General features: G+C 39.5%; 1 protein-coding gene across 1 annotated transcript in view; it reads right to left on the bottom strand.

The window, feature by feature from the left end:
- The window catches only part of YAP1 (Yes1 associated transcriptional regulator), a 473,031-nt gene that overhangs the window by 362,303 nt on the left and 83,871 nt on the right, over nt 1-26,857 (bottom strand). The window contains exon 2 of the mRNA XM_053705585.1: nt 3,945-4,192. Coding sequence (XP_053561560.1) covers nt 3,945-4,192 — 248 coding nt within the window. The remainder of the gene's footprint in view (nt 1-3,944; nt 4,193-26,857) is intronic.

Below are 26,857 nucleotides of genomic sequence, written 5' to 3' on the forward strand. Positions count from 1 at the left end.
GCCTGAACGTCTGGAACTTCAGCCAGACGTTTGTGTAAAAGAATAGACAGAGCAGAAATCTGTCCCTTTAACGAACTAGTAGATAAGCCCTTTTCTAAACCCTCTTGTAGAAAGGACAATATCCTAGGAATCCTAACCTTACTCCATGAGTAACTCTTGGATTCGCACCAACGTAAATATGTACGCCATATTTTATGGTAAATTTTTCTGGTAACAGGCTTCCTAGCCTGTATTAAGGTATCAATAACCGCCTCCGAGAAATCACGCTTTGATAGAGTCAAGCGTTCAATCTCCATGCAGTCAGCCTCAGAGAAATTAGATTTGGATGTTTGAAAGGACCCTGAATTAGAAGGTCCTGTCTCAGAGGCAGAGACCACGGTGGACAGGACGACATGTCCACTAGGTCTGCTCATTTTTATTTTTTTTCTCACAGTCAAATACACTGTCACAGGACTACTGTGACTGATTACCTCCCTCAAAATGGATTTTGAAGACCCCTGAGCTCTCTAGAGACGATCTGGATCATGGAGGATGAAGTAGACAGATTGTGACTGAATTTTTACTGTGTGAAAAAGCGCTAAAATAGGCCCCTCCCACTCATATTACAACAGTGGGGAAGCTCAGAACTGTTTCTATGCAGAAAACAAAAATGGCCATGTGGTAAAAATCATGCCCTAATAAGTTTTATCACCAAGTACCTCACAAAAACGATTAACAAGCCAGAAAAACGTTTTAAACATACATTTAAAAGTTATGTATTATTATTAATAAGCCTGCTACCAGTCGCTTTTATTGCAGTTAAGGCTCATACATTATTTCAGTATTTACAGTATTTTCAGAGTCAATTCCATTCCTTAGAAAATACATTCAGTGCACACACACACACACACACACACATCAGCCTGATACCAGTCGCTATCACTGCATTTAAGGCTGAACTTACTTTACAATGGTATCAGCAGTATTTTCTCAGTCAATTCCATTCCTCAGAAAATAAATTACTGTGCATACCTCATTTGTTGCAGGGGAGCCCTGCATGCTATTCCCCTTCTCTGAAAGTACCTCACGCCTCAGATGAGAAACAGCCAGTGGATCTTAGTTACGTCTGCTAAGACCATAGAAAGAAACCCAGGCAGATTCTTCTTCTAATGCTGCCTGAGAATAAACAGCACACTCCGGTGCCATTTAAAAATAACAAACTTTTGATTGTAGAAATAAACTAAGTTAAAAAAAACACCACAGATCTCTCACAGCTTCCTACTAGTTAGGCTGCAAGAGAATGACTGACTATGATAGGTGAGGGGAGGAGCTATATAGCAAGCTCTGCTGGGTAATTCTCTTGCAGTTTCCTGTTAGGAAGAGAACTATTCCATAAGTAATGGATGACCCGTGGACTGACTACACTTAACAGGAGAAATATACTGAACATACCTCAAGGCAGTTAATTCTGCAGGCCGTTCTCCCAGCTGAAGTTTTTCCCATACTCTTCAGTTATATGTGAGAACAGCAGTGGATCTTAGTTACAACCTGCTAAGATCATCAAAAACCTCAGGCAAAACACTTCTTCTAATTTCTGCCTGAGGTAAAAAACGGTACAACTCCGGTACCATTTAAAAATAACAAACTTTTGATTGAAGATAAACTACACTAAGTCACCACATCTCTCTATGCTACTTCCCTTGTCGAGAGCTGCAAGAAAATGACTGGGAGGTGGCAGTTAGGGGAGGAGCTATATAGACAGCTCTGCTGTGGGTGATCCTCTTGCAGCTTCCTGTTGGGAAGGAGAATATCCCACAAGTAATGGATGATCCGTGGACTGGATACACCTTACAAGAGAAATAATGGTATCTTTAGAAAGTCCATTTAATGGCGAGAGAAAAAATGGTATATAATAATGTGTGGGTACAGTAAATGAGTAAGAAGAAAATTACAGCTAAACACAAATACTGCAGAAATGTAACTAAAGCGGAAGATAAGGGGGAATTCTAATAATAATGGACATTCATGCTTGGAGCAGAAGCAATTATATTATATAGTATGTATAAACTTATACAGTATACAGTCTCACTCACATGTACTCAGTGGGCATGCACAACTCAACACAAGCCTGCATGATTATTTGTGAATAACTGTGATTGAATAACGCTTCGATTACAGAAAGGTCTACTTAAAGTATAGGAGGAGTTTGGCGGCCATTAGGAATCGCTAAACGCCGCAGAAAAAAAAAAAGTTTAATCCTATATGGAGTTCGAATTACAACATGATGCAGGAGAATTGCTGGGAGAGATTCTTTATGGATATGTGAGTGAGTCAGCAGTGTAGACTGTCTCTTTAATATTAGTTAAAATTTTAGCCATGTGGTCAGTAAATCAGCTGGGTGGTGGAACCCATTAAAAGGTCCTGGGGAGAACACTAAAATGAATACATGTAAGCAAACTTGAAGCATATTTTGAAGAAGCCATAGAAAACTCACTAAATGTAAAACCAAAGCACTGTAACATTTAATAATCAAACACATGGATAAACAATGATTTGTTACCCCTTGCCATAGAAAATTATTTAAAGAGATAGAAAGGTCAAAATGGAAATCTGCATGGGTGCTTTGTAATTTGAAATAAAAGCATTTTTGCATTATACTTTAATTAGAAGAAATTATTCTAGTAAAAATTACTTTTTCAGTGAGATACGTACATATCCCATGAGGGCCCGTGCACCAGTATTCAAAACACTGTACCTTCTAAGAGAGTCAACAGTGGCTTGAATAAAACAAATTACATCTTCAGAATCAAGACACACTACCAACAACTCTCTGAGAAAACATGGTGCTTGAATACTGTTGCAAGAGCCTTTACATAACATGTGCATGTGCTGCAGAAAACAGCAATTACTTATTAAAACTTTTTTTTTTGCGAATGGAAGTTTATTGCTAAAATGCTTCTATTTCAAATTGAAATGCACCCACACACATTTCCATTTTGATCTTTTTATCCCTTTAAGTAGTTATGCACCTTAATTGGATTTTTTTTTTTTTTTTTTTTATCTGTTCACTGGTGCACCAATGTTCAAGTTAATTTTCCATAAAATTTTCACTTTCAAAATCCAAAAGGTACATATAAACTTATCAGAAGTTATACGCCGTTTCTGGCTTATAGCTGTTCTTCTGACAATAATTCAATACGATTGATGGAAAGCACAACAATGAGACTGGGCAAGGATTTATAAAAGCATTCCAAAAACATGGAAAGGATTTTAAAAGGGGAGGTTTAGAAGTTTAGCCAAGATATATTAAAATATATTAAGAGGTTAAAAAAAACAACAAAAAAACACTGAATTCTCCATAAAAGGTTTTATTATGTGCAAAAAAGAAAAATTACAATATAATTTCAATATTTCCCCATTTATCCATAACTCTGCAAATTGTGTAGTTTTACAATTAACGCAATCGATAAAATGGGACAGCTTGGAGAGGGGACTATGTGTAAACAACAATATCTAAAGCCATTTTGTCAATATTTATATGTCATAATAAAGCTTATACATGCAATATAAAGGTAGTTTTATATATAAATAGTAACTTTAGTACAATATTGTAATCAGAGTGATAAGTTGTTTTAAATAAATATATAGACTAGACATTGTATTTTAGAGCACAAAAACACAAAAGACAAAAGGCAGAGAAGACGACAGTTACTGCAGATGAAAAATGGTAATTGTTTTATAAATTGAATATAAAAAAAAAAAAAAACAAATGAAAAGGTCTAGATTTTGGAATAATTCTGGATTTTGGAATTTGTACCTGTAGCTTATTCATCTCTGTCCCTAATTAGCCTCAGCTGAATTTTCTTTCCAAAATTTTAATTTTTAAATACTGGCCTTTAAGGGGGAAAGCAAAACAAAAACACACAACTCTAACTACATACACAGTTTTAAACTGTGTGACTTACTTTAAAAAGTATCGTTGTCCTGAAGGAGTTTTTGCCATCTCCCATCCAGAAGGCAGAGGAACGTCATCTGGGATTTCATAAGAGGACTGTCGTAGATGCTGAGCTGGTGCTCCAGTTCCAGGACCAGAAACTACCCCTTGTGTTGAGATAGTACCTGGTGATACTGCTATCTGTAAGGACGCAGGAGAGGAATGAGCTCTTACATGCTGAGGTGTTAGCGCTCCTGCAGATCCCCCATCTGTGCTGGCCTAGGAGAAGTTAAAATAAGTATAAATCAAAATGTTTTCACAGACTATATCGTAGAAGTAAAATAAATTTATTAAGACATGATCTAGAATTCCCAATTCCAAAGCACACGGGAGTAGAAGGCATATGCATATTTTTAAGATAGTGACTTTCTATAATAAAAAAATCACTTATTTGCATACCATTTCTTGATTTTCAGTCTGCCTCTCTAATTTCCTTACATAGAGAGTGGTTCCACCCACTCTCTACATAGTAGGTAATGTATGCCTAGCAGCCCATCCAGTCACAGTATTAAAATCGGGTGAATGCATGCATGTACCACTCCTGTCACTCATGCCCACACATTAAAAAAAAAACAGTATGAAGAGTGAGAAAAGAGTATGAAGGTGAGGAATATGAAAAAATATTTTAAATATACAGGTATTTAAAAGCATTTTTCTATAGAATATTATATTTTCCACACAAAATATTACTATTGTTCTCTTAAATAAAAGATGGTATTTTAAAATATACATCTATTTAAAATAGATATACCTGTGCCAAAAAAAACATAATTTATGCTTACCTGATAAATTCCTTTCTTCTGTAGTGTGATCAGTCCACGGGTCATCATTACTTCTGGGATATTACTCCTCCCCAACAGGAAGTGCAAGAGGATTCACCCAGCAGAGCTGCATATAGCTCCTCCCCTCTACGTCACTCCCAGTCATTCGACCAAGGACCAACGAGAAAGGAGAAGCCAAGGGTGTAGTGGTGACTGGAGTATAATTTAAAAAATATTTACCTGCCTTAAAAAAAAAAAAAAAACAGGGCGGGCCGTGGACTGATCACACTACAGAAGAAAGGAATTTATCAGGTAAGCATAAATTATGTTTTCTTCTGTTAAGTGTGATCAGTCCACGGGTCATCATTACTTCTGGGATACCAATACCAAAGCAAAAGTACACGGATGACGGGAGGGATAGGCAGGCTCTTTATACAGAAGGAACCACTGCCTGAAGAACCTTTCTCCCAAAAATAGCCTCCGAGGAAGCAAAAGTGTCAAATTTGTAAAATTTGGAAAAAGTATGAAGCGAAGACCAAGTTGCAGCCTTGCAAATCTGTTCAACAGAGGCCTCATTCTTGAAGGCCCAAGTGGAAGCCACAGCTCTAGTAGAATGAGCTGTAATTCTTTCAGGAGGCTGCTGTCCAGCAGTCTCATAAGCTAAACGTATTATGCTACGAAGCCAAAAGGAAAGAGAGGTAGCAGAAGCCTTTTGACCTCTCCTCTGACCAGAGTAAACGACAAACAGAGAAGACGTTTGTCGAAATTCCTTAGTTGCTTGTAAGTAAAATTTTAGGGCACGAACTACGTCCAGATTGTGCAGTAGACGTTCCTTCTTCGAAGAAGGATTTGGACACAAAGAAGGAACAACAATCTCTTGATTGATATTCCTGTTAGTGACTACCTTAGGTAAGAACCCAGGTTTAGTACGCAGAACTACCTTATCCGAATGAAAAATCAAATAAGGAGAATCACAATGTAAGGCTGATAACTCAGAGACTCTTCGAGCCGAGGAAATAGCCATTAAAAATAGAACTTTCCAAGATAACAACTTTATATCAATGGAATGAAGGGGTTCAAACGGAACGCCCTGTAAAACGTTAAGAACAAGGTTTAAGCTCCATGGAGGAGCAACAGTTTTAAACACAGGCTTAATCCTGGCCAAAGCCTGACAAAAAGCCTGAACGTCTGGAATAAACGTTTTTTTATCACAGTCAACTACAATCTCACAGCTCTGTTGTGAAGTTTACTTCCCTCAAACAAGCTTTGAAGACCCCTGAGTTCTGTAAGATGAACCGGAACATGCAGGAAAAAACAATGAGCTTCTGACTGAAATTTTTGATGCGTAGCAAAAGCGCCAAAAAAAGGCCCCTCCCCCTCACACACAACAGTGAGAGAGATCAGTAAACTGTCAGAATTAGATCAAGCAACTGCCAAGTGGAAAAATAGTGCCCAAACATTTTATTCACCCAGTACCTCAGAAAATGAAAACGATTTTACATTCCAGCAAAAACGTTTAACATAAATTAAGAGTTATTAAAAAGCCTGTTGCTTGCAAATAGGCTAAAGTCTTATATACACAGTGTAATTCCAGTGAAGTACCATTCCCCAGAATACTCAAATGTAAAATATACATACATGATATTATATTGGTATGGCAGGATTTTCTCATCAATTCCATTGTCAGAAAATAAAAGCTGCTACATACCTCTTTGCAGATTAATCTGCCCGCTGTCCCCCGATCTGAAGTTTACCTCTCCTCAGATGGCCGAGAAACAGCAATATGATCTTAACTACTCCGGCTAAAATCATAGAAAAAACTCTGGTAGATTCTTCTTCAAACTCTACCAGAGAAGGAATAACACACTCCGGTGCTATTAAAAATAACAAACTTTTGATTGAAGAAATAAAACTAAATAAAATCACCATAGTCCTCCTACACATCCTATCTAGTCGTTGGGTGCAAGAGAATGACTGGGAGTGACGTAGAGGGGAGGAGCTATATGCAGCTCTGCTGGGTGAATCCTCTTGCACTTCCTGTTGGGGAGGAGTAATATCCCAGAAGTAATGATGACCCGTGGACTGATCACACTTAACAGAAGAAATATTTTTTTTGTTTTTATGCTTGCTGGGCATGTCACTTCGCCCTCCTAATTAAAGCAGTGGGGACAACTTATTCTAAAGAGCAGAATTCATGTTAGCTTTACATGATTTATACCCCAAAGAAAAAAACACAACATTGCACATTCATACACTTTGTGGATATACTTGCAGCAGGTGAGGCACTTGATGGTGACGTCATCTGCCAATGTCTGAGATTAACAGGCAAGGTGCTAGCCAAAATAAACAGGGAACTACACTGCTTAGTATGTCCAAAAAGAAAAGGCTGCACATCAGTGGAAAAATTAAAAACAAAGATTTTTATCATAAAAACTCTCTACATGGGCATGGAGCTAGTGCCTGTCTGATGCTTTTCGCACCCTCTAGTAGCGCTTAATCATAGACTGTATGATTAAGTGCCAATAGAGGGCTTGAAACGCGTCAGCCTGCACTCTCTCCGTGCCTATATAGACAATTTTTCTTATGATGGTACAAATAAAGCTTTGTTTTTAATTTTTTCACTTATGTGCAGTCTTTCCTTTTCCCTTTATAATGAAATATCAGCTTGGAACCTAGAGTCTGAGGAAGCTTTAAACTCAATTGCTAATTCACCTTTTCTCAATGCTCCTTGGTTACTAAAGCAACATCTATACACATGAATGTGAAAATAAATCCTCACGCACAGCTAGGGCACTGTACAAAGAAGAGAGCTGTGTAATTTGACAGGTAGTAAGAAGGTGCTGGTTGGAGCCATTAAACTGTAAGATGACAGGTGGGAGGTGCTGAACAGCTACACTGTTAGATATGCTCGTTTATATGCCTTTGACTTTATACATACATCAAAAATAACCAAAATAACATGAAAACAATATATAACAAAACACAGATATAATCTACAGTTCTCAGTATTGTAACTTTCTCTTGATCAGATTTCTACTTATTTAACAATTCTCAAATGTGTTCCCGCACTTAATCAACAAATCTTTATTTCTTTCATGTAATTAGCAAGAGTCCATGAGCTAGTGACGTATGGGATATACATTCCTACCAGGAGGGGCAAAGTTTCCCAAACCTCAAAATGCCTATAAATACACCCCTCACCACACCCACAATTCAGTTTTACAAACTTTGCCTACCGTGGAGGTGGTGAAGTAAGTTTGTGCTAGATTCTACGTTGATATGCGCTTCGCAGCAGGCTGGAGCCCGGTTTTCCTCTCAATGTGCAGTAAATGTCAGAAGGATGTGAAAAGAGTATTGCCTATTTGAATTCAATGGTCTCCTTCTACGGGATCTATTTCATAGGTTCTCCGTTATCGGTCGTAGAGATTCATCTCTTACCTCCCTTTTCAGATTGACGATATACTCTTATATACCATTATCTCTACTGATTCTCGTTTCAGTACTGGTTTGGCTTTCTACTACTTGTAGATGAGTGTCCTGGGGTAAGTAAGTCTTATTTTTTGTGACACTCTAAGCTATGGTTGGGCACTTTTATATAAAGTTCTAAATATATGTGTTTAAACATTTGCCTTGATTCAGGATGATCAACATTCCTTATTTCAGACAGTCAGTTTCATTATTTGGGATAATGCATATGAATAAATCATTTTTTCTTACGTTAAAAATTGACCTTTTTCCCTGTGGGCTGTTAGGCTCGCGGGGGCTGAAAATGCTTCATTTTATTGCGTCATTGTTGGCGCGGACTTTTTTGGCGCAAAAAATTTCTTGTCATTTCCGGCGTCATACTTGTCGTCGGAAGTTGTTCGTGTTTGCGTAATTTTTTTGACGTTTTGCGCCAAAAATGTCTGTCACCGGATGTGGCGTCATTCTTGGCGACAAAAGCATTTAGGCGCCAATAATGTGGGCGTCTTTTTTGGCGCTAAAAAATGTGGGCGTCATTATTGTCTCCACCTTTTTTTCACATTATTTAAGTCTCATTTTTTAATTTGCTTCTGGTTGCTAGAGGCTTGTTCATTGGCATATTTTCCCATTCCTGAAACTGTCTTAAGGAATTTGATAGATTTTGCTTTATATGTTGTTTTTTCTCTTACATATTGCAAGATGTCTCAGATTGACCCTGGATCAGAAGCTACTTCTGGAAAAACGCTGCCTGATGCTGGTTCCACCAAAGTTAAGTGTATTTGCTGTAAACTTGTGGTAACTGTTCCTCCGGCTGTAGTTTGTGATGAATGTCATGATAAACTTGCTAATGCAGATAGTATTTCCATTAGTAATATTCCATTACCTGTTGCTGTTCCCTCAACATCTAATACTCAGGATGTTCCTGTTAATATAAGAGATTTTGTTTCTAAATCTATTAGGAAGGCTATGTCTGTTATTCCTCCTTCCAGTAAACGTAAAAGGTCTTTTAAAACTTCACATTTTTCAGATGAATTTTTAAATGAACATCATCATTCTGATTTGTCTGTTTCTGATGATGATTTTTCTGGTTCAGAGGATTCTGTCTCAGATATTGACACTGATAAATCTTCATATTTATTCAAAATGGAATTTATTCGTTCTTTACTTAAAGAAGTTTTAATCGCATTAGAGATGGAGGAATCTAGTCCTCTTGATACTAAATCTACTAAGCGTTTAAATTCGGTTTTTAAACCTCCTTTAGTTATTCCGGAAGTTTTTCCTGTCCCCGATGCTATTTCTGAAGTAATTTCTAGGGAATGGAATAATCTGGGCAATTCTTTTACTCCTTCTAAAAGGTTTAAGAAATTGTATCCTGTGCCATCTGACAGATTAGAGTTTTGGGACAAAATCCCTAAAGTTGATGGGGCTCTCTCTACTCTTGCTAAACGTACTACTATTCCTACGGCAGATAGTACTTCCTTTAAGGATCCTTTAGATAGGAAGATTGAATCCTTTCTAAGGAAAGCTTATTTATGTTCAGGTAATCTTCTTAGGCCTGCTATTTCTTTGGCTGATGTTGCGGCAGCTTCCACTTTTTGGTTGGAGGCTTTGGCACAACAAGTGTCAGATCATAATACTCATAGCATTGTTAAACTTCTTCAACATGCTAATAACTTTATTTGTAATCCCATCTCTGATATCATTAGAGTTGATGTCAGGTATATGTCTTTAGCTATTTTAGCTAGAAGAGCTTTATGGCTTAAAACTTGGAATGCAGATATGTCTTCTAAGTCAACTTTGCTTTCCCTTTCTTTCCAAGGTAATAAATTGTTTGGTTCCCAGTTGGATTCTATTATTTCAACTGTTACTGGGGGGAAAGGAACTTTTTTACCTCAGGATGAAAAGTCTAAAGGTAAATATAGGGCTGCTAATCATTTTCGTTCCTTTCGTCAGAATAAGGAACAGAAGCCTGATCCTTCCCCTAAAGGAACAGTTTCTGTTTGGAAACCATCTCCAGTCTGGAATAAATCCAAGCCTTTCAGAAAGCCAAAGCCAGCTCCCAAGTCCACATGAAGGTGCGGCCCTCATTCCAGCACAGCTGGTAGGGGGCAGATTACGATTTTTCAAAGAAATTTGGATCAATTCGATTCACTTTGGATTCAGAACATTGTTTCACAAGGGTACAGAATAGGTTTCAAGGTAAGGCCTCCTGCAAGATTTTTTCTTTCTCAAATTCCAATAAACCCAGTGAAGGCTCAAGCATTTCTGAAATGTGTTTCAGATCTAGAGTTGGCTGGAGTAATTGTGCCAGTTCCAGTTCTGGAACAGGGTCTGGGGTTTTACTCAAATCTTTTCATTGTACCAAAGAAGGAGAATTCCTTCAGACCAGTCCTGGATTTAAAAATATTGAATCGTTATGTAAGGATACCAACATTCAAAATGGTAACTATAAGGACTATTCTGCCTTTTGTTCAGCAAGGGCATTATATGTCCACAATAGATTTACAAGATGCATATCTGCATATTCCGATTCATCCAGATCACTATCAGTTTCTGAGATTCTCTTTTCTAGACAAACATTACCAGTTTCTGGCTCTGCCGTTCGGCCTAGCAACAGCTCCAAGGATTTTTTCTAAGGTTCTCGGTGCCCTTTTATCTGTAATCAGAGAACAGGGTATTGTGGTATTTCCTTATTTGGACGATATCTTGGTACTTGCTCAGTCTTCACATTTAGCAGAATTTCATACGAATCGACTTGTGTCATTTCTTCAGGAACATGGTTGGAGGATCAATTTACCAAAGAGTTCATCGATTCCTCAAACAAGGGTAACCTTTTTAGGTTTCCAAATAGATTCAGTGTCCATGACTTTGTCTCTGACGGACAAGAGACGTCTGAGACTGAAGGTTTCGACAAGCTGAAACCAATTTCAATCATTTCCTTCGGTAGCCTTATGCATAGAAATTCTAGGTCTTATGACTGCTGCATCGGACGCGATCCCCTTTGCTCGTTTTCACATGCGACCTCTTCAGCTTTCTATGCTGAACCAGTGGTGCAGGGATTATACAAAGATATCACAGTTAATATCTTTAAATCCGATTGAACGACACTCTCTGACATGGTGGACAGATCACCATCGTTTAGTTCAAGGGGCTTCTTTTGTTCTTCCAACCTGGACTGTGATCTCAACAGATGCGAGTCTGACAGGTTGGGGAGCTGTATGGGGGTCTCCGACAGTGCAGGGGGTTTGGGAATCTCAGGAGGCGAGATTACCAATCAACATTTTGGAACTCTGTGCGATTTTCAGAGCTCTTCAGTCGTGGCCTCTTCTGAAGAGAGAATCGTTTATTTGTTTTCAGACAGACAATGTCACAACCGTGGCATATGTCAATCATCAAGGGGGGACTCATAGTCCTCTGGCTATGAAAGTAGTATCTCGGATACTTGTATGGGCGGAATCCAGCTCCTGTCTAATTTCTGCGGTTCACATCCCAGGTATAGACAATTGGGAAGCGGATTATCTCAGTCGCCAGACGTTATATCCGGGCGAATGGTCTCTTCACCCAGAGGTATTTCTTCAGATTGTTCAAATCTGGGGACTTCCAGAAATAGATCTGATGGCCTCTCATCTCAACAAGAAACTTCCCAGGTATCTGTCCAGATCCAGGGATCCTCAGGCGGAGGCAGTGGATGCATTGTCACTTCCTTGGAAGTATCATCCTGCCTATATCTTTCCGCCTCTGGTTCTTCTTCCAAGAGTGATCTCCAAGATTCTAAAAGAGCGTTTGTTTGTTCTGCTGGTGGCTCCAGCATGGCCTCACAGGTTTTGGTATGCGGATCTTGTTCGGATGGCTACTTGCCAACCGTGGACTGTTCCATTAAGACCAGACCTTCTATCTCAAGGTCCTTTTTTCCCATCAGGATCTCAAATCATTAAATTTGAAGGTATGGAGATTGAACGCTTGATTCTCAGTCATAGAGGTTTCTCTGACTCCGTAATTAATACTATGTTACAGGCTCGTAAATCTGTGTCTAGGAAGATATATTATCGAGTCTGGAAGACTTACATTTCTTGGTGTTCTTCTCATCATTTTTCCTGGCATTCTTTTAGAATTCCTAGAATTTTACAGTTTCTTCAGGATGGTCTGGATAAAGGTTTGTCTTCATGTTCTTTGAAAGGACAAATTTCTACTCTTTCTGTACTGTTTCACAGAAAGATTGCTATTCTTCTTGATATTCATTGTTTTGTACAGGCTTTGGTTCGTATAAAACCTGTCATTAAGTCAATCTCTCCTCCTTGGAGTTTGAATTTGGTTCTGGGGGCTTTACAAGCTCCTCCGTTTGAACCTATGCATTCTCTGGATATTAAATTACTTTCTTGGAAAGTGTTGTTCCTTTTGGCCATCTCTTCTGCTAGAAGAGTTTCTGAGTTATCTGCTCTTTCTTGTGAATCTCCTTTTCTGATTTTTCATCAGGATAAGGCGGTGTTGCGGACTTCATTTGAATTCTAACAACATTAGTAGAGAAATTGTGGTTCCTTCATTGTGTCCTAATCCTAAGAATTCTAAGGAAAGATCGTTACATTCTTTGGATGTAGTTAGAGCTTTGAAATATTATGTTGAAGCTACTAAAGATTACCGAAAGACTTCTAGTCTATTTGTTATCTTTTCCGGTTCCAGGAAAGGTCAGAAGGCCTCTGCCATTTCTTTGGCGTCTTGGTTAAAGTCTTTAATTCATCATGCTTATGTCGAGTCGGGTAAAACTCCGCCTCAAAGGATTACAGCTCATTCTACTAGGTCAGTTTCTACTTCCTGGGCGTTTAGGAATGAAGCTTCGGTTTATCAGATTTGCAAAGCAGCAACTTGGTCTTCTTTGCATACTTTTACTAAATTCTATCATTTTGATGTGTTTTCTTCTTCTGAAGCAGTTTTTGGTAGAAAAGTACTTCAGGCAGCTGTTTCAGTTTGATTCTTCTGCTTATAATTTCAGTTTTTTTCATTATAAGATTAAAACTTTTTGATTTGGGTTGTGGATTATTTTTTCAGCGGAATTGGATTTCTTTATTTTATCCCTCCCTCTCTAGTGACTCTTGCGTGGAAGTTCCACATCTTGGGTATTTATTATCCCATACGTCACTAGCTCATGGACTCTTGCTAATTACATGAAAGAAAACATAATTTATGTAAGAACTTACCTGATAAATTCATTTCTTTCATATTAGCAAGAGTCCATGAGGCCCACCCTTTTTTGTGGTGGTTATGATTTTTTTGTATAAAGCACAATTATTCCAATTCCTTATTTTTTATGCTTCGCACTTTTTTCTTATCACCCCACTTCTTGGCTATTCGTTAAAATGATTTGTGGGTGTGGTGAGGGGTGTATTTATAGGCATTTTGAGATTTGGGAAACTTTGCCCCTCCTGGTAGGAATGTATATCCCATACGTCACTAGCTCATGGACTCTTGCTAATATGAAAGAAATAAATTTATCAGGTAAGTTCTTACATAAATTATGTTTTCTTTCATGTAATTAGCAAGAGTCCATGAGCTAGTGATGTATGGGATAATGACTACCCAAGATGTGGATCTTCCACGCAAGAGTCACTAGAGAGGGAGGGATAAAATAAAGACAGCCAATTCCGCTGAAAATAATCCACACCCAAAACAAAGTTTAAATCTTATAATGAAAAAAAAAAAACTGAAATTATAAGCATTAGATTCAAACTGAAACAGCTGCCTGAAGTATGTTTCTACCAAAAACTGCTTCAGAAGAAGAAAACACATCAAAATGGTAGAATTTAGTAAAAGTATGCAAAGAAGACCAAGTTGCTGCTTTGCAAATCTGATCAACCGAAGCTTCATTCCTAAACGCCCAGGAAGTAGAAACTGACCTAGTAGAATGAGCTGTAATCCTTTGAGGCGGAGCTTTACCCGACTCGACATAAGCATGATGAATCAAAGACTTTAACCAAGATGCCAAAGAAATGGCAGAAGCCTTCTGACCTTTCCTAGAACCGGAAAAGATAACAAATAGACTAGAAGTCTTTCGGAAATTTTTAGTAGCTTCAACATAATATTTCAAAGCTCTTACTACATCCAAAGAATGCAACGATTTTTCCTTAGAATTCTTAGGATTAGGACACAATGAAGGAACCACAATTTCTCTACTAATGTTGTTAGAATTCACAACCTTAGGTAAAAATTTAAAAGAAGTCCGCAACACCGCCTTATCCTGATGAAAAATCAGAAAAGGAGACTCACAAGAAAGAGCAGATAATTCAGAAACTCTTCTAGCAGAAGAGATGGCCAAAAGAAACAAAACTTTCCAAGAAAGTAATTTAATGTCCAGCGAATGCATAGGTTCAAACGGAGGAGCTTGAAGAGCCCCCAGAACCAAATTCAAACTCCAAGGAGGAGAAATTAACTTAACAGGTTTTATACGAACCAAAGCCTGTACAAAACAATGAATATCAGGAAGACTAGCAATCTTTCTGTGGAAAAGAACAAAAAGAGCAGAGATTTGTCCTTTCAAGGAACTTGCAGACAAACCTTTATCCAAACCATCCTGAAGAAACTGTAAAATTCTAGGAATTCTAAAAGAATGCCAAGAAAAATGATGAGAACACCAAGAAATGTAAACCTTCCAGACTCGATAATATATCTTCCTAGATACAGATTTACGAGCCTGTAACATAGTATTAATTACTGAGTCAGAGAAACCTCTATGACTGAGAATCAAGTGTTCAATCTCCATACCTTCAAATTTAAGGATTTGAGATCCTGATGGAAAAAAGGACCTTGCGATAGAAGGTCTGGTCTTAATGGAAGAGTCCACGGTTGGCAAGTGGCCATCCGGACAAGATCCGCATACCAAATCCTGGGACACGGGAAAGAAAAATCTTCTTGCAGGAGGCCTTATCTTGAAGCCTATTCTGTACCCTTGAGAAACAATGTTCTGAATCCAAAGATTGTGAATCGAATTGATCCAAATTTCTTTGAAAAATCGCAATCTGCCCCCTACCAGCTGGGCTGGAATGAGGGCCGCACCTTCATGTTGACTTGGGAGCTGACTTTGGCATTCTAAAAGGTTTGGATTTATTCCAGACTGGAGATGGTTTCCAAACTGATACCGCTCTTGTAGGGGAAGGATCAGGCTTTTGTTCCTTATTGTGACGAAAGGAACGAAAACGATCAGAAGACCTAAATTTACCTTTAGATTTTTTATCCTGTGGTAAAAATGTTCCTTTCCCCCCAGTAACAGTTGAAATAATGGAATCCAACTGTGAACCAAATAATTTATTACCCTGGAAAGAAAGGGAAAGCAAAGTTGACTTGGAAGACATATCAGCATTCCAAGTTCTAAGCCATAAAGCTCTTCTAGCTAAAATAGCTAGAGACATATACCTAACATCAACCCTAATGATATCAAAGATGGCATCACAAATAAAATTATTAGCATGTTGAAGAAGATTAACAATGCTATGAGAATCATGATCTGTCACTTGCTGCGCTAAAGCTTCCAACCAAAAAGTTGAAGCTGCAGCAACATCCGCTAAAGATATAGCAGGTCTAAGAAGATTACCTGAACATAAGTAAGCTTTTCTTAGAAAGGATTCAATTTTTCTATCTAAAGGATCCTTAAAGGAAGTACTATCTGCCGTAGGAATAGTAGTACGTTTAGCAAGAGTAGAGACAGCCCCATCAACTTTAGGGATTTTGTCCCAAAACTCTGATCTGTCAGATGGCACAGGATATAATTGCTTAAAACGTTTAGAAGGAGTAAATGAATTACCCAAATTATTCCATTCCCTGGAAATTACTTCAGAAATAGCATCAGGGACAGGAAAAACTTCTGGAATAACTACAGGAGATTTAAAAACCTTATTTAAACGTTTAGATTTAGTATCAAGAGGACCAGAATCCTCTATTTCTAATGCAATTAAGACTTCTTTAAGTAAAGAACGAATAAATTCCATTTTGAATAAATATGAAGATTTATCAGCATCAATCTCTGAAACAGAATCCTCTGAACCAGAGGAATCATTATCAGAATGATGATGTTCATTTAAAAATTCATCTGAAAAATGAGAAGTTTTAAAAGACCTTTTACATTTACTAGAAGGAGGAATAACAGACATAGCCTTCTTAATGGATTTAGAAACAAAATATCTTATGTTAACAGGAACAGGAGTATTAGATGTTGATGGAACAGCAACAGGTAATGTAACATTACTAAAGGAAATATTATCTGCATTAACAAGTTTGTCATGACATTCATTACAAACAACAGCTGGAGGAACAGATACCATAAGTTTACAGCAAATGCACTTAGCTTTGGTAATCCAGCATCAAGCAGCGATTTTCCAGAAGTATCTTCTGATTCAGGCTTAATCTGAGACATCTTGCAATATGTAAAAGAAAAAACAACATATAAAGCAAAATTGATCAAATTCCTTAAATGACAGTTTCAGGAATGGGAAAAAATGCCAGTGAACAAGCTTCTAGCAACCAGAAGCAATAAACAATGAGACTTAAATAATGTGGAGACAAAAATGACGCCCATATTTTTTGGCGCCAAAAAAGACGCCCACATTATTTGGCGCCTAAATGCTTTTAGCGCCAAAAATGACGCAACATCCGGTAACGCCAACATTTTTGGCTCAAAAACGTCAAAAATGACGCAATTTCCGGTGACAAGTATGACGCCGGAAATAATTAGAAAAAAAATTTTGCGCCAAAAAAGTCCGCGCCAAGAATGACGCAATAAAATGAAGCATTTTCAGCCCCCGCGAGCCTAACAGCCCACAGGGGAAAAAGTCAAATTTTAAGGTAAGAAAAATTGAATTATTCATATGCATTATCCCAAATATGAAACTGACTGTCTGAAAATAAGGAATGTTGAACATCCTGAATCAAGGCAAATAAATGTTTAAACACATATATTTAGAACTTTATATAAAAGTGCCCAACCATAGCTTAGAGTGTCAAAGAAAATAAGACTTACTTACCCCAGGACACTCATCTACATGTAGTAGAAATCCAAACCAGTACTGAAACGAGAATCAGTAGAGGTAATGGTATATAAGAGTATATCGTCGATCTGAAAAGGGAGGTAAGAGATGAATCTCTACGACCGATAACAGAGAACCTATGAAATAGACCCCGTAGAAGGAAATCATTGAATTCAAATAGGCAATACTCTTCACATCCCTCTGACATTCACTGCACGCTGAGAGGAAAACCGGGCTCCAACCTGCTAAGGAGCGCATATCAACGTAGAATCTAGCACAAACTTACTTCACCACCTCCACAGGAGGCAAAGTGATTTGTGGGTGTGGTGAGGGGTGTATTTATAGGCATTTTGAGGTTTGGGAAACTTTGCCCCTCCTGGTAGGAATGTATATCCCATACGTCACTAGCTCATGGACTCTTGCTAATTACATGAAAGAAAACATAATTTATGCTTACCTGATAAATTTATTTCTCTTGTAGTGTATCCAGTCCACGGATCATCCATTACTTGTGGGATATTCTCCTTCCCAACAGGAAGTTGCAAGAGGATCACCCACAGCAGAGCTGCTATATAGCTCCTCCCCTCACTGCCATATTCAGTTATTCGACCGAAACAAGCCGAGAAAGGAGAAACCATAGGGTGCAGTGGTGACTGTAGTTTAATTAAAATTTAGACCTGCCTGAAAAGGACAGGGCGGGCCGTGGACTGGATACACTACAAGAGAAATAAATTTATCAGGTAAGCATAAATTATGTTTTCTCTTGTTAAGTGTATCCAGTCCACGGATCATCCATTACTTGTGGGATACCAATACCAAAGCTAAAGTACACGGATGATGGGAGGGACAAGGCAGGAACCACTGCCTGTAGAACCTTTCTCCCAAAAACAGCCTCCGAAGAAGCAAAAGTATCAAATTTGTAAAATTTGGAAAAAGTATGAAGCGAAGACCAAGTTGCAGCCTTGCAAATCTGTTCAACAGAGGCCTCATTTTTAAAGGCCCAGGTGGAAGCCACAGCTCTAGTAGAATGAGCTGTAATCCTTTCAGGAGGCTGCTGTCCAGCAGTCTCATAGGCTAAACGGATTATACTCCGAAGCCAAAAAGAAAGAGGTTGCTGAGGCCTTCTGACCTCTCCTCTGTCCAGAGTAAACAACAAACAGGTTAGATGTTTGGCGAAAATCTTTAGTAGCCTGTAAGTAAAACTTCAAGGCACGGACTACGTCTAGATTATGCAAAAGACGTTCCTTCTTTGAAGAAGGATTAGGACATAATGATGGAACAACAATCTCTTGATTGATATTCTTGTTAGAAACCACCTTAGGTAAAAACCCTGGTTTTGTACGCAGAACAACTTTATCTGAATGAAAGATCAGATAAGGAGAATCACAATGTAAGGCAGATAACTCCGAGACTCTTCGAGCCGAGGAAATAGCAATCAGAAAAAGAACTTCCCATGAAAGAAGTTTGATATCAATAGAATGAAGGGGTTCAAACGGAACCCCTTGAAGAACTTTAAGAACCAAGTTTAAGCTCCATGGAGGAGCAACAGGTTTAAACACAGGCTTAATTCTAACTAAAGCCTGACAAAATGCCTGAACGTCTGGAACTTCTGCCAGACGCTTGTGTAAAAGAATAGACAGAGCAGAAATCTGTCCCTTTAAAGAACTAGCTGATAATCCTTTGTCCAAACCCTCTTTGAGAAAGGACAATATCCTAGGAATCCTAACCCTACTCCTAATTCTTGGATTCACACCAATGAAGATATTTACGCCATATCTTGTGATAAATTTTCCTGGTGACAGGCTTTCGTGCCTGTATTAAGGTATCAATGACTGACTAGGAGGAGCCACGCTTTGATAGGATCAAGCGTTCAATCTCCATGCAGTCAGTCTCAGAGAAAGTAGATTCGGATGATTGAAAGGACCTTGTATTAGAAGGTCTTGTCTCAGAGGCAGAGTCCATGGTGGAAAGGATGACATGTCCACTAGGTCTGCATACCAGGTCCTGCGTGGCCACGCAGGCGCTATCAATATCACCGATGCTCTTTCCTGTTTGATTTTGGCAATCAGACGAGGGAGCAAAGGAAACGGTGGAAACACATAAGCCAGGTTGAAGAACCAAGGCGCTGCTAGAGCATCTATCAGTGCCGCTTTCTGGGTCCCTGGACCTGGATCCATAACAAGGAAGCTTGGCGTTCTGGCGAGACGCCATGAGATCCAATTCTGGTTTGCCCCAACGGAGAACCAATTGAGCAAACACCTCCGGATGGAGTTCCCATTCCCCCGGATGAAAAGTCTGACGACTTAGAAAATCCGCCTCCCAGTTCTCTACACCTGGGATATGGATCGCTGACAGGTGGCAAGAGTGAGTCTCTGCCCAGCGAATTATCTTGGAGACTTCTGACATCGCTAGGGAACTCCTGGTTCCCCCTTGATGGTTGATGTAAGCCACAGTTGTGATGTTGTCCGACTGAAATCTGATGAACCTCAGTGTTGCTAGCTGAGGCCAAGCCAGAAGAGCATTGAATATTGCTCTTAACTCCAGAATATTTATTGGGAGGAGTTTCTCCTCCGGAGTCCATGAACCCTGAGCCTTCAGGGAGTTCCAGACTGCACCCCAACCTATAAGGCTGGAATCTGTTGTTACAATTGTCCAATCTGGTCTGCGAAAGGTCATACCCTTGGACAGATGGGCCCGAGATAACCACCAGAGAAGAGAATCTCTGGTTTCCTGACCCAGATTTAGTAGAGGGGACAAATCTGTGTAATCCCCATTCCACTGACTGAGCATGCATAGAGAACTCTTTTCTTCGTTCACTTTCCACCCATGCGACCTCAGGCATGCCAGAACTATCTCTGTATGAGATTTGGCAATTTGAAAGCTTGACGTCTGTATCAGGATATCGTCCAGGTAAGGAGCCACCGCTATGCCTCGCGGTCTTAGGACCGCCAGAAGTGAGCCCAGAACCTTTGTAAAAATTCTTGGGGCTGTAGCCAACCCGAATGTTAGAGCTACAAATTGGTAATGCCTGTCTAGAAAGGCAAACCTCAGGAACTGATGATGATTCTTGTGAATCGGAATGTGAAGGTAGGCATCCTTTAAGTCCACTGTGGTCATGTACTGACCCTCTTGGATCATGGGTAAAATGGTTCGAATAGTTTCCATCTTGAATGACTGAACTCTGAGGAATTTGTTTAGGATCTTTAAATCAAAAATTGGTCTGAAGGTTCCCTCTTTTTTGGGAACCACAAACAGATTTGAATAAAACCCCTGTCCTTGTTCCGTCCGCGGAACTGGATGGATCACTCCCATTACAAGGAGATCTTGTACGCAGCTTAGGAATGCCTCTTTCTTTATCTGGTTTGCAGATAATCTTGAAAGGTGAAATCTCCCTTGTGGAGGAGAAGCTTTGAAGTCCAGAAGATATCCCTGAGATATGATCTCCAACGCCCAGGGATCCTGAACATCTCTTGCCCACGCCTGGGCGAAGAGAGAGAGAGTCTGCCCCCTACTAGATCCGTTGTCGGATAGGGGGCCGCTCCTTCATGCTGTCTTAGAGGCAGCAGCAGGCTTTCTGGCCTGCTTGCCCTTGTTCCAGGACTGGTTAGGTTTCCAGGCCTGCTTGGATTGAGCAAAAGTTCCCTCTTGTTTTGATCCCTAGAAATATGTTAACGGCTCATACCTTATTGCAGGAAAACCTGCACTCCATTCCCCCTCTGAAGTTACCTCACTCCTCAGAATATGTGAGAACGGCAATGGATCTTAGTTACTTCTGCTAAGATCATAGAAATCACAGGCAGATTCTTCTTCTAATGCTGCCTGAGATGAAACAGTACACTCCGGTACCATTTAAAAATAACAAACTTTTGATTGAAGTTAAAAAACTAACTATAATACACCACTCTCCTCTTACAACGCCCATCTTTGTTGAGAGTTGCAAGAGAATGACTGATATGGCAGTGAGGGGAGGAGCTATATAGCAGCTCTGCTGTGGGTGATCCTCTTGCAACTTCCTGTTGGGAAGGAGAATATCCCACAAGTAATGGATGATCCGTGGACTGGATACACTTAACAAGAGAAATCTGGCACTCTATTGCAAGCACACAGCTAAATTTAAAGCAAAATGTAAGTTAGTTACAGCATTTGTCCAAATGGTGATGGGACAAGGACCACGTCAAGGACTCTTCCTTGGGTACCTAACCTATAGCCACATAATGCATGCCTTCAACCAAACACACTTTGATACAAACACAGGTGACAAAGGCCCTTCTTATTTTCCCTAGAGAAAACTGCATGCTGAGATATACTGTACATATAAAGTGCATAGGCAGTCACTGATGTCAACATGTACATATGTGTACAAGCAAATAACATGTAAGGGGGAGTACTATATAACATTTTGGTAATGTGACAAGTTGGAATAAGCATTCAGTCCTGTGTTTTAATTTCAAATGTTTACATTACTGGGTGCTTTTAAAGTTTCCTTTCAGGATTTTAGGAATGACTAGTCTGTGTGAAATGATGTCCAACTGGGGTGTAGTGTTTGTTTTCTTTGTGGTTTTTAAACGCATCTATGCAGATTCATCCTAAGGTGCAGTTTTTGTCCAGTTTCCCCTATGTAGCTCCTCAAGTCACACGCTCTGCACGGTTTGCCATAGTTTATGGTTATTGTCCAGTCCAAGAAGCTTTAAAAAGATGGAATGAATTAAATAAGTTATAAAAGGTTTGCAAATTTTCTTCTTCAGTCCATTATGATAAAAATAATCTATATCGCGATATTTGTAAGGTTTATGGAGGCAAGTAGTTAGGAAAAAAACGTTCAAGGTCAGGCATAAAAGGTTTTGCATATTGTGGAGCCATTTTTGCACCTATTGCAATTCCGGTAATTTGTAAGTAGATGTCATTCTGAAATAATTGTGGGAGAGGATGAATTCTATAAGTTTAGTGACTTTTAGTATTTTATTATCTCTAGTTCAACAGCTTCATATGTGATCAATTTTTCAGCAGTACTTTATTGTAAGGAGAAAAATAAAGGATTACCTTAATTTAAATAGCTAACTAAAAGAATAAAATTTAATTTTTTAATGCTTGCACCTCCCTCCTCATACTTGAGACCTTGTGCAGATCTATTCCACTACAAACAATCTTCTATTTATTGACCTTCTTGAAACTTAATAAGAGTTGAGTCAGTGTATGTAGAGTAGGGTTGCCACCTCAGCCATGTTTTCCTGGACACTTATGAGTTACACATGCTGCAGGGTATGCAGGGAAGAATATGAATAGTGATGTCAAGAATTACTATTCATGTGCTGTCCAGGGATGCAATTCATGTTCCCCTCTGCATACCCTGCAGCATGGCCGAGGTGAAGGGCTCGGCAAGTATTTAGAATTTTTGATTTTCTGATCTCCGTCAGAAATATTTTCATGTCTACCGAGTCTATCAGAGTTCCCAAGAAGGGAACCCTTGTGCGAGGAACTAGTGAACTATTTTCTAGGTTCACCTTCCAACCATGAGTTCTCAGAAAGGACAACACTGTCTGTATGAAATTTTGTTAGATGATAAGTCGACGCCTGAATCAAAATATCGTCCAGATAAGACGCCACTGCTATGCCCCGCGGTCTGAGAACCGCCAGAAGGGACCCTAGAACCTTTGTGAAGATCCTGGGTGGTGTGGCGAACCCGAAGGGAAGAGCCACTGTGACGAATCAAACCTTCTCAACGTCACAATAGAGGGGTGTGGGCATGAAGGGGTTAATGGCACACAGCTCTGGTTCCCTTATCCTTGCAACTATGCAAAAGGACCTTAAAAGAGACACCACATTAGCCCCACATCCGGTCCACACTGCTCTAATTAATTTATCTGCTGCCACCACCACCAAAACTTTTAAAAATTAAAGGGAAGTTTTGGGGAACCCCTAAAGACTCACTATTTAACATTTAGGTATAATGTGCCTATAACCTTGTCTCAACAGGAGTGTGAATTCAGATATTAGAGCCCAAAAGACAGAATGAGATTTCCTATGTGTTTAATAACTAAAATATCAACATAGGTTAGTTACACAGTGCAAAATTATAAAGACATTCAAAACAATTACAAAGCTACAGTTCTTTAAAAACAATAGGGGACATAAAAATAATAGAAACACAATATCTTACTTATTATCAAATTCATTTGGATATGTGGAGAGCTGCCATTCCAGATGTTTAGTGGTTTAGTCCCAAGGGCAGTACTGCCTAAAAAGTCTCTCTTGCCTACTTGAATCCAATTCTCTTTGTCTTGTCAAAGAGAACTCCCTGGTTATGATTTACAACGAGTTAAACCAATTACAAACAAGTCTTAGCCCCACTATCTGTCTCCAAGGGGAGGCGCGTAATGCATTCCTACACAGTTACACTAACAGCACTATTCTAAGGAGGGGGAAGGGGTCTCAGCCCACAGCTTCTCTGAATACAGATTCCACACAAAGAAACAGCTCACCTTAACCCCTTCCAGGCTGAGACAATACCACCTCTGCTGAGTAGCCAATCCAGGTATCAACTACTCCACATGATTGTATCATGACAGCCACGAACTGAAAATGTTTGTCCAGGAAGGCCTGGAAGGCCTTAGGAACTGATGATGATCCTTGTGAATAGGGATATGAAGGTATGCATCCCTCAAATCCACGGTAGTCATATATTGACCCTCCTGGATCATTGGTAAAATTGTTCGGATAGTCTCCATCTTGAACGATGGGACTCTGAGAAACTTGTTTAGACACTTGAGATCTAAAATGGGTCTGAAAGTTCCCTCTTTTTTGGGAACCACAAAAAGATTTGAGTAAAACCCCTGTCCCTGGTTCCAGTCTTGGAACGGGACAAATTACTTCCATAGTAGAGAGGTCTTTTACACAACGTAAGAACGCCTCTCTTTTTATCTGGTCTACAGACAATCGTGAAAGATGAAATATCCCTCTTGGGAGAAAATCGTGTAATTCTAGTTGATATCCGTGGGTCGCGATTTCCAATGCCCAGGGGTCCTGAACATCTCTTGCCCAAGCCTGGGCAAAGAAAGAAATAGCTAAGAGCTTAGATTTTGATGAAACATCAGCAGACCATGATTTTAGCCATAACGCTCTATGCGCTAAAATGACAAATCCTGCATTTTTCGCCGCCAATTTAGCAATTTGAAAGGCGGAATCTGTAATAAAAGAATTAGCTAGCTTGAGAGCCTTAATTCTATCCAAAATGTCCTCTAAAGGGGTCTCAACCTTTAGAGACTCTTCTAGAGCATCAAACCAAAAAGCTGCTGCAGTAGTAACTGGAACAATGCAAGCTGTAGGTTGTAAAAGAAAACCCTGATGAATAAATAATTTCTTTAGAAGACCCTCTAACTTCTTATCCATAGGGTCTTTGAAAGCACAACTGTCTTCAATAGGTATAGTTGTACGCTTAGCCAGGGTAGAAATAGCTCCCTCCACCTTAGGGACCGACTGCCAAGAGTCCCGAATGGTGTCTGATATGGGATACATTTTCTAGAAATTAGGAGGAGGAGAGAACGGTATACCCGTTCTGTCCCATTCCTTTTTTATAATTTCCGAAAATCTTTTAAGGACCGGAAAAACATCAGTGTAAGTAGGTACCACTAGATATTTGTCCATTTTACACAATTCCTCTGGTGGTATCACAATAGGGTCACAATCATCCAGAGTCGCTAAAACCTCCCGAAGTAACAGGCGGAGGTGTTCAAGCTTAAATTTAAAAGACATGACGTCCGAATCTGTGTGAGGTAACATATTTCCTGAGTCTGAAAGTTCTCCCTCAGACAACAATTCCCTGACCCCCAACTCAGAGCCCTGTGAGGGTACATCGGAAATAGCCAATAAAGCATCAGAGGATTCAGTATTCACATTAATATCTGACCTAATGCGTTTACCCTGTAACACTGGTAACTTAGATAATACCTCTGTAAGGGTAGTTGACATAACTGCAGCTATATCCTGCAGGGTAAAAGAATTAGACACACTTGAGGTACTTGGCGTCGCTTGTGTGAACGTTAAAGGTTGTGACACTTGGGGAGAATTAGATGGCATATCCTGATACTCTTCAGACTGAGAATCATCCTTAGGCACACTTTCTTTACCTAAAAACATAATTTATGCTTACCTGATAAATTTATTTCTCTTGTAGTGTATTCAGTCCACGGGTCATCCATTACTTATGGGATATATTCCCTTCCCAACAGGAAGTTGCAAGAGGATCACCCAAGCAGAGCTGCTATATAGCTCCTCCCCTCACATGTCAAATCCAGTCATTCGACCGAAAACAAACAGAGAAAGGAGAAACCATAGGGTGCAGTGGTGACTGTAGTAAAATTTAGACCTGCCTTAAAAGGACAGGGCGGGCCGTGGACTGGATACACTACAAGAGAAATAAATTTATCAGGTAAGCATAAATTATGTTTTCTCTTGTTAAGTGTATCCAGTCCACGGATCATCCATTACTTGTGGGATACCAATACCAAAGCTAAAGTACACGGATGATGGGAGGGACAAGGCAGGGATTAAGCGGAAGGAACCACTGCCTGAAGAACCTCCCAAACAAAGCCTCCGAAGAAGCAAAGTATCAAATTTGTAAAATTTTTGAAAAAGTGTGAAGCGAAGACCAAGTCGCAGCCTTGCAAATCTGTTCAACAGAGGCCTCATTTTTGAAGGCCCAGGTGGAAGCCACAGCTCTAGTAGAATGAGCTGTAATCCTTTCAGGGGGCTGTTGTCCAGCAGTCTCATAGGCTAGGCGTATTACGCTCCGAAGCCAAAAGGAAAGAGAGTTTGCCGAAGCTTTTTGACCTCTCCTCTGTCCAGAGTAAACGACAAACAGGAAAGATGTTTGACGAAAATCCTTAGTAGCTTTTAAGTAAAACTTCAAGGCACGGACTACGTCCAGATTATGTAAAAGACGTTCCTTCTTTGAAGAAGGATTAGGGCACAACGATGGAACAACAATCTCTTGATTGATATTCTTGTTAGAAACCACCTTAGGTAAAAACCCAGGTTTGGTACGCAGAACTACCTTATCTGCATGAAAAATCAGATAAGGAGAATCACATTGTAAGGCAGATAGCTCAGAGACTCTCCGAGCCGAGGAAATAGCCATCAAAAACAGAACTTTCCAAGATAAAAGTTTAATATCAATGGAATGAAGGGGTTCAAACGGAACTCCTTGAAGAACCTTAAGAACCAAGTTTAAGCTCCACGGGCGAGCAACAGGTTTAAACACAGGCTTAATTCTAACCAAAGCCTGTCAAAATGCCTGGACGTCTGGAACCTCTGCCAGACGCTTGTGCAAAAGGACAGAGCAGAAATCTGTCCCTTTAAGGAACTAGCTGATAATCCTTTCTCCAAGCCCTCTTGGAGAAAAGACAATATTCTAGGAATCCTAACCTTACTCCATGAGTAATTCTTGGATTCACACCAATAAAGATATTTACTCCATATCTTGTGGTAGATTTTCCAGGTAACAGGCTTTCGTGCCTGTATTAAAGTATCAATGACTGACTCGGAGAAGCCACGCTTTGATAGAATCAAGCGTTCAATCTCCATGCAGTCAGTCTCAGAGAAATTAGATTTGGATGATTGAAAGGACCTTGTATCAGAAGGTCCTGTCTTAGAGGCAG

The sequence above is a fragment of the Bombina bombina genome, chromosome 3, assembly GCF_027579735.1.
Source record: "Bombina bombina isolate aBomBom1 chromosome 3, aBomBom1.pri, whole genome shotgun sequence".
NCBI classification, from domain to species: domain Eukaryota; kingdom Metazoa; phylum Chordata; class Amphibia; order Anura; family Bombinatoridae; genus Bombina; species Bombina bombina.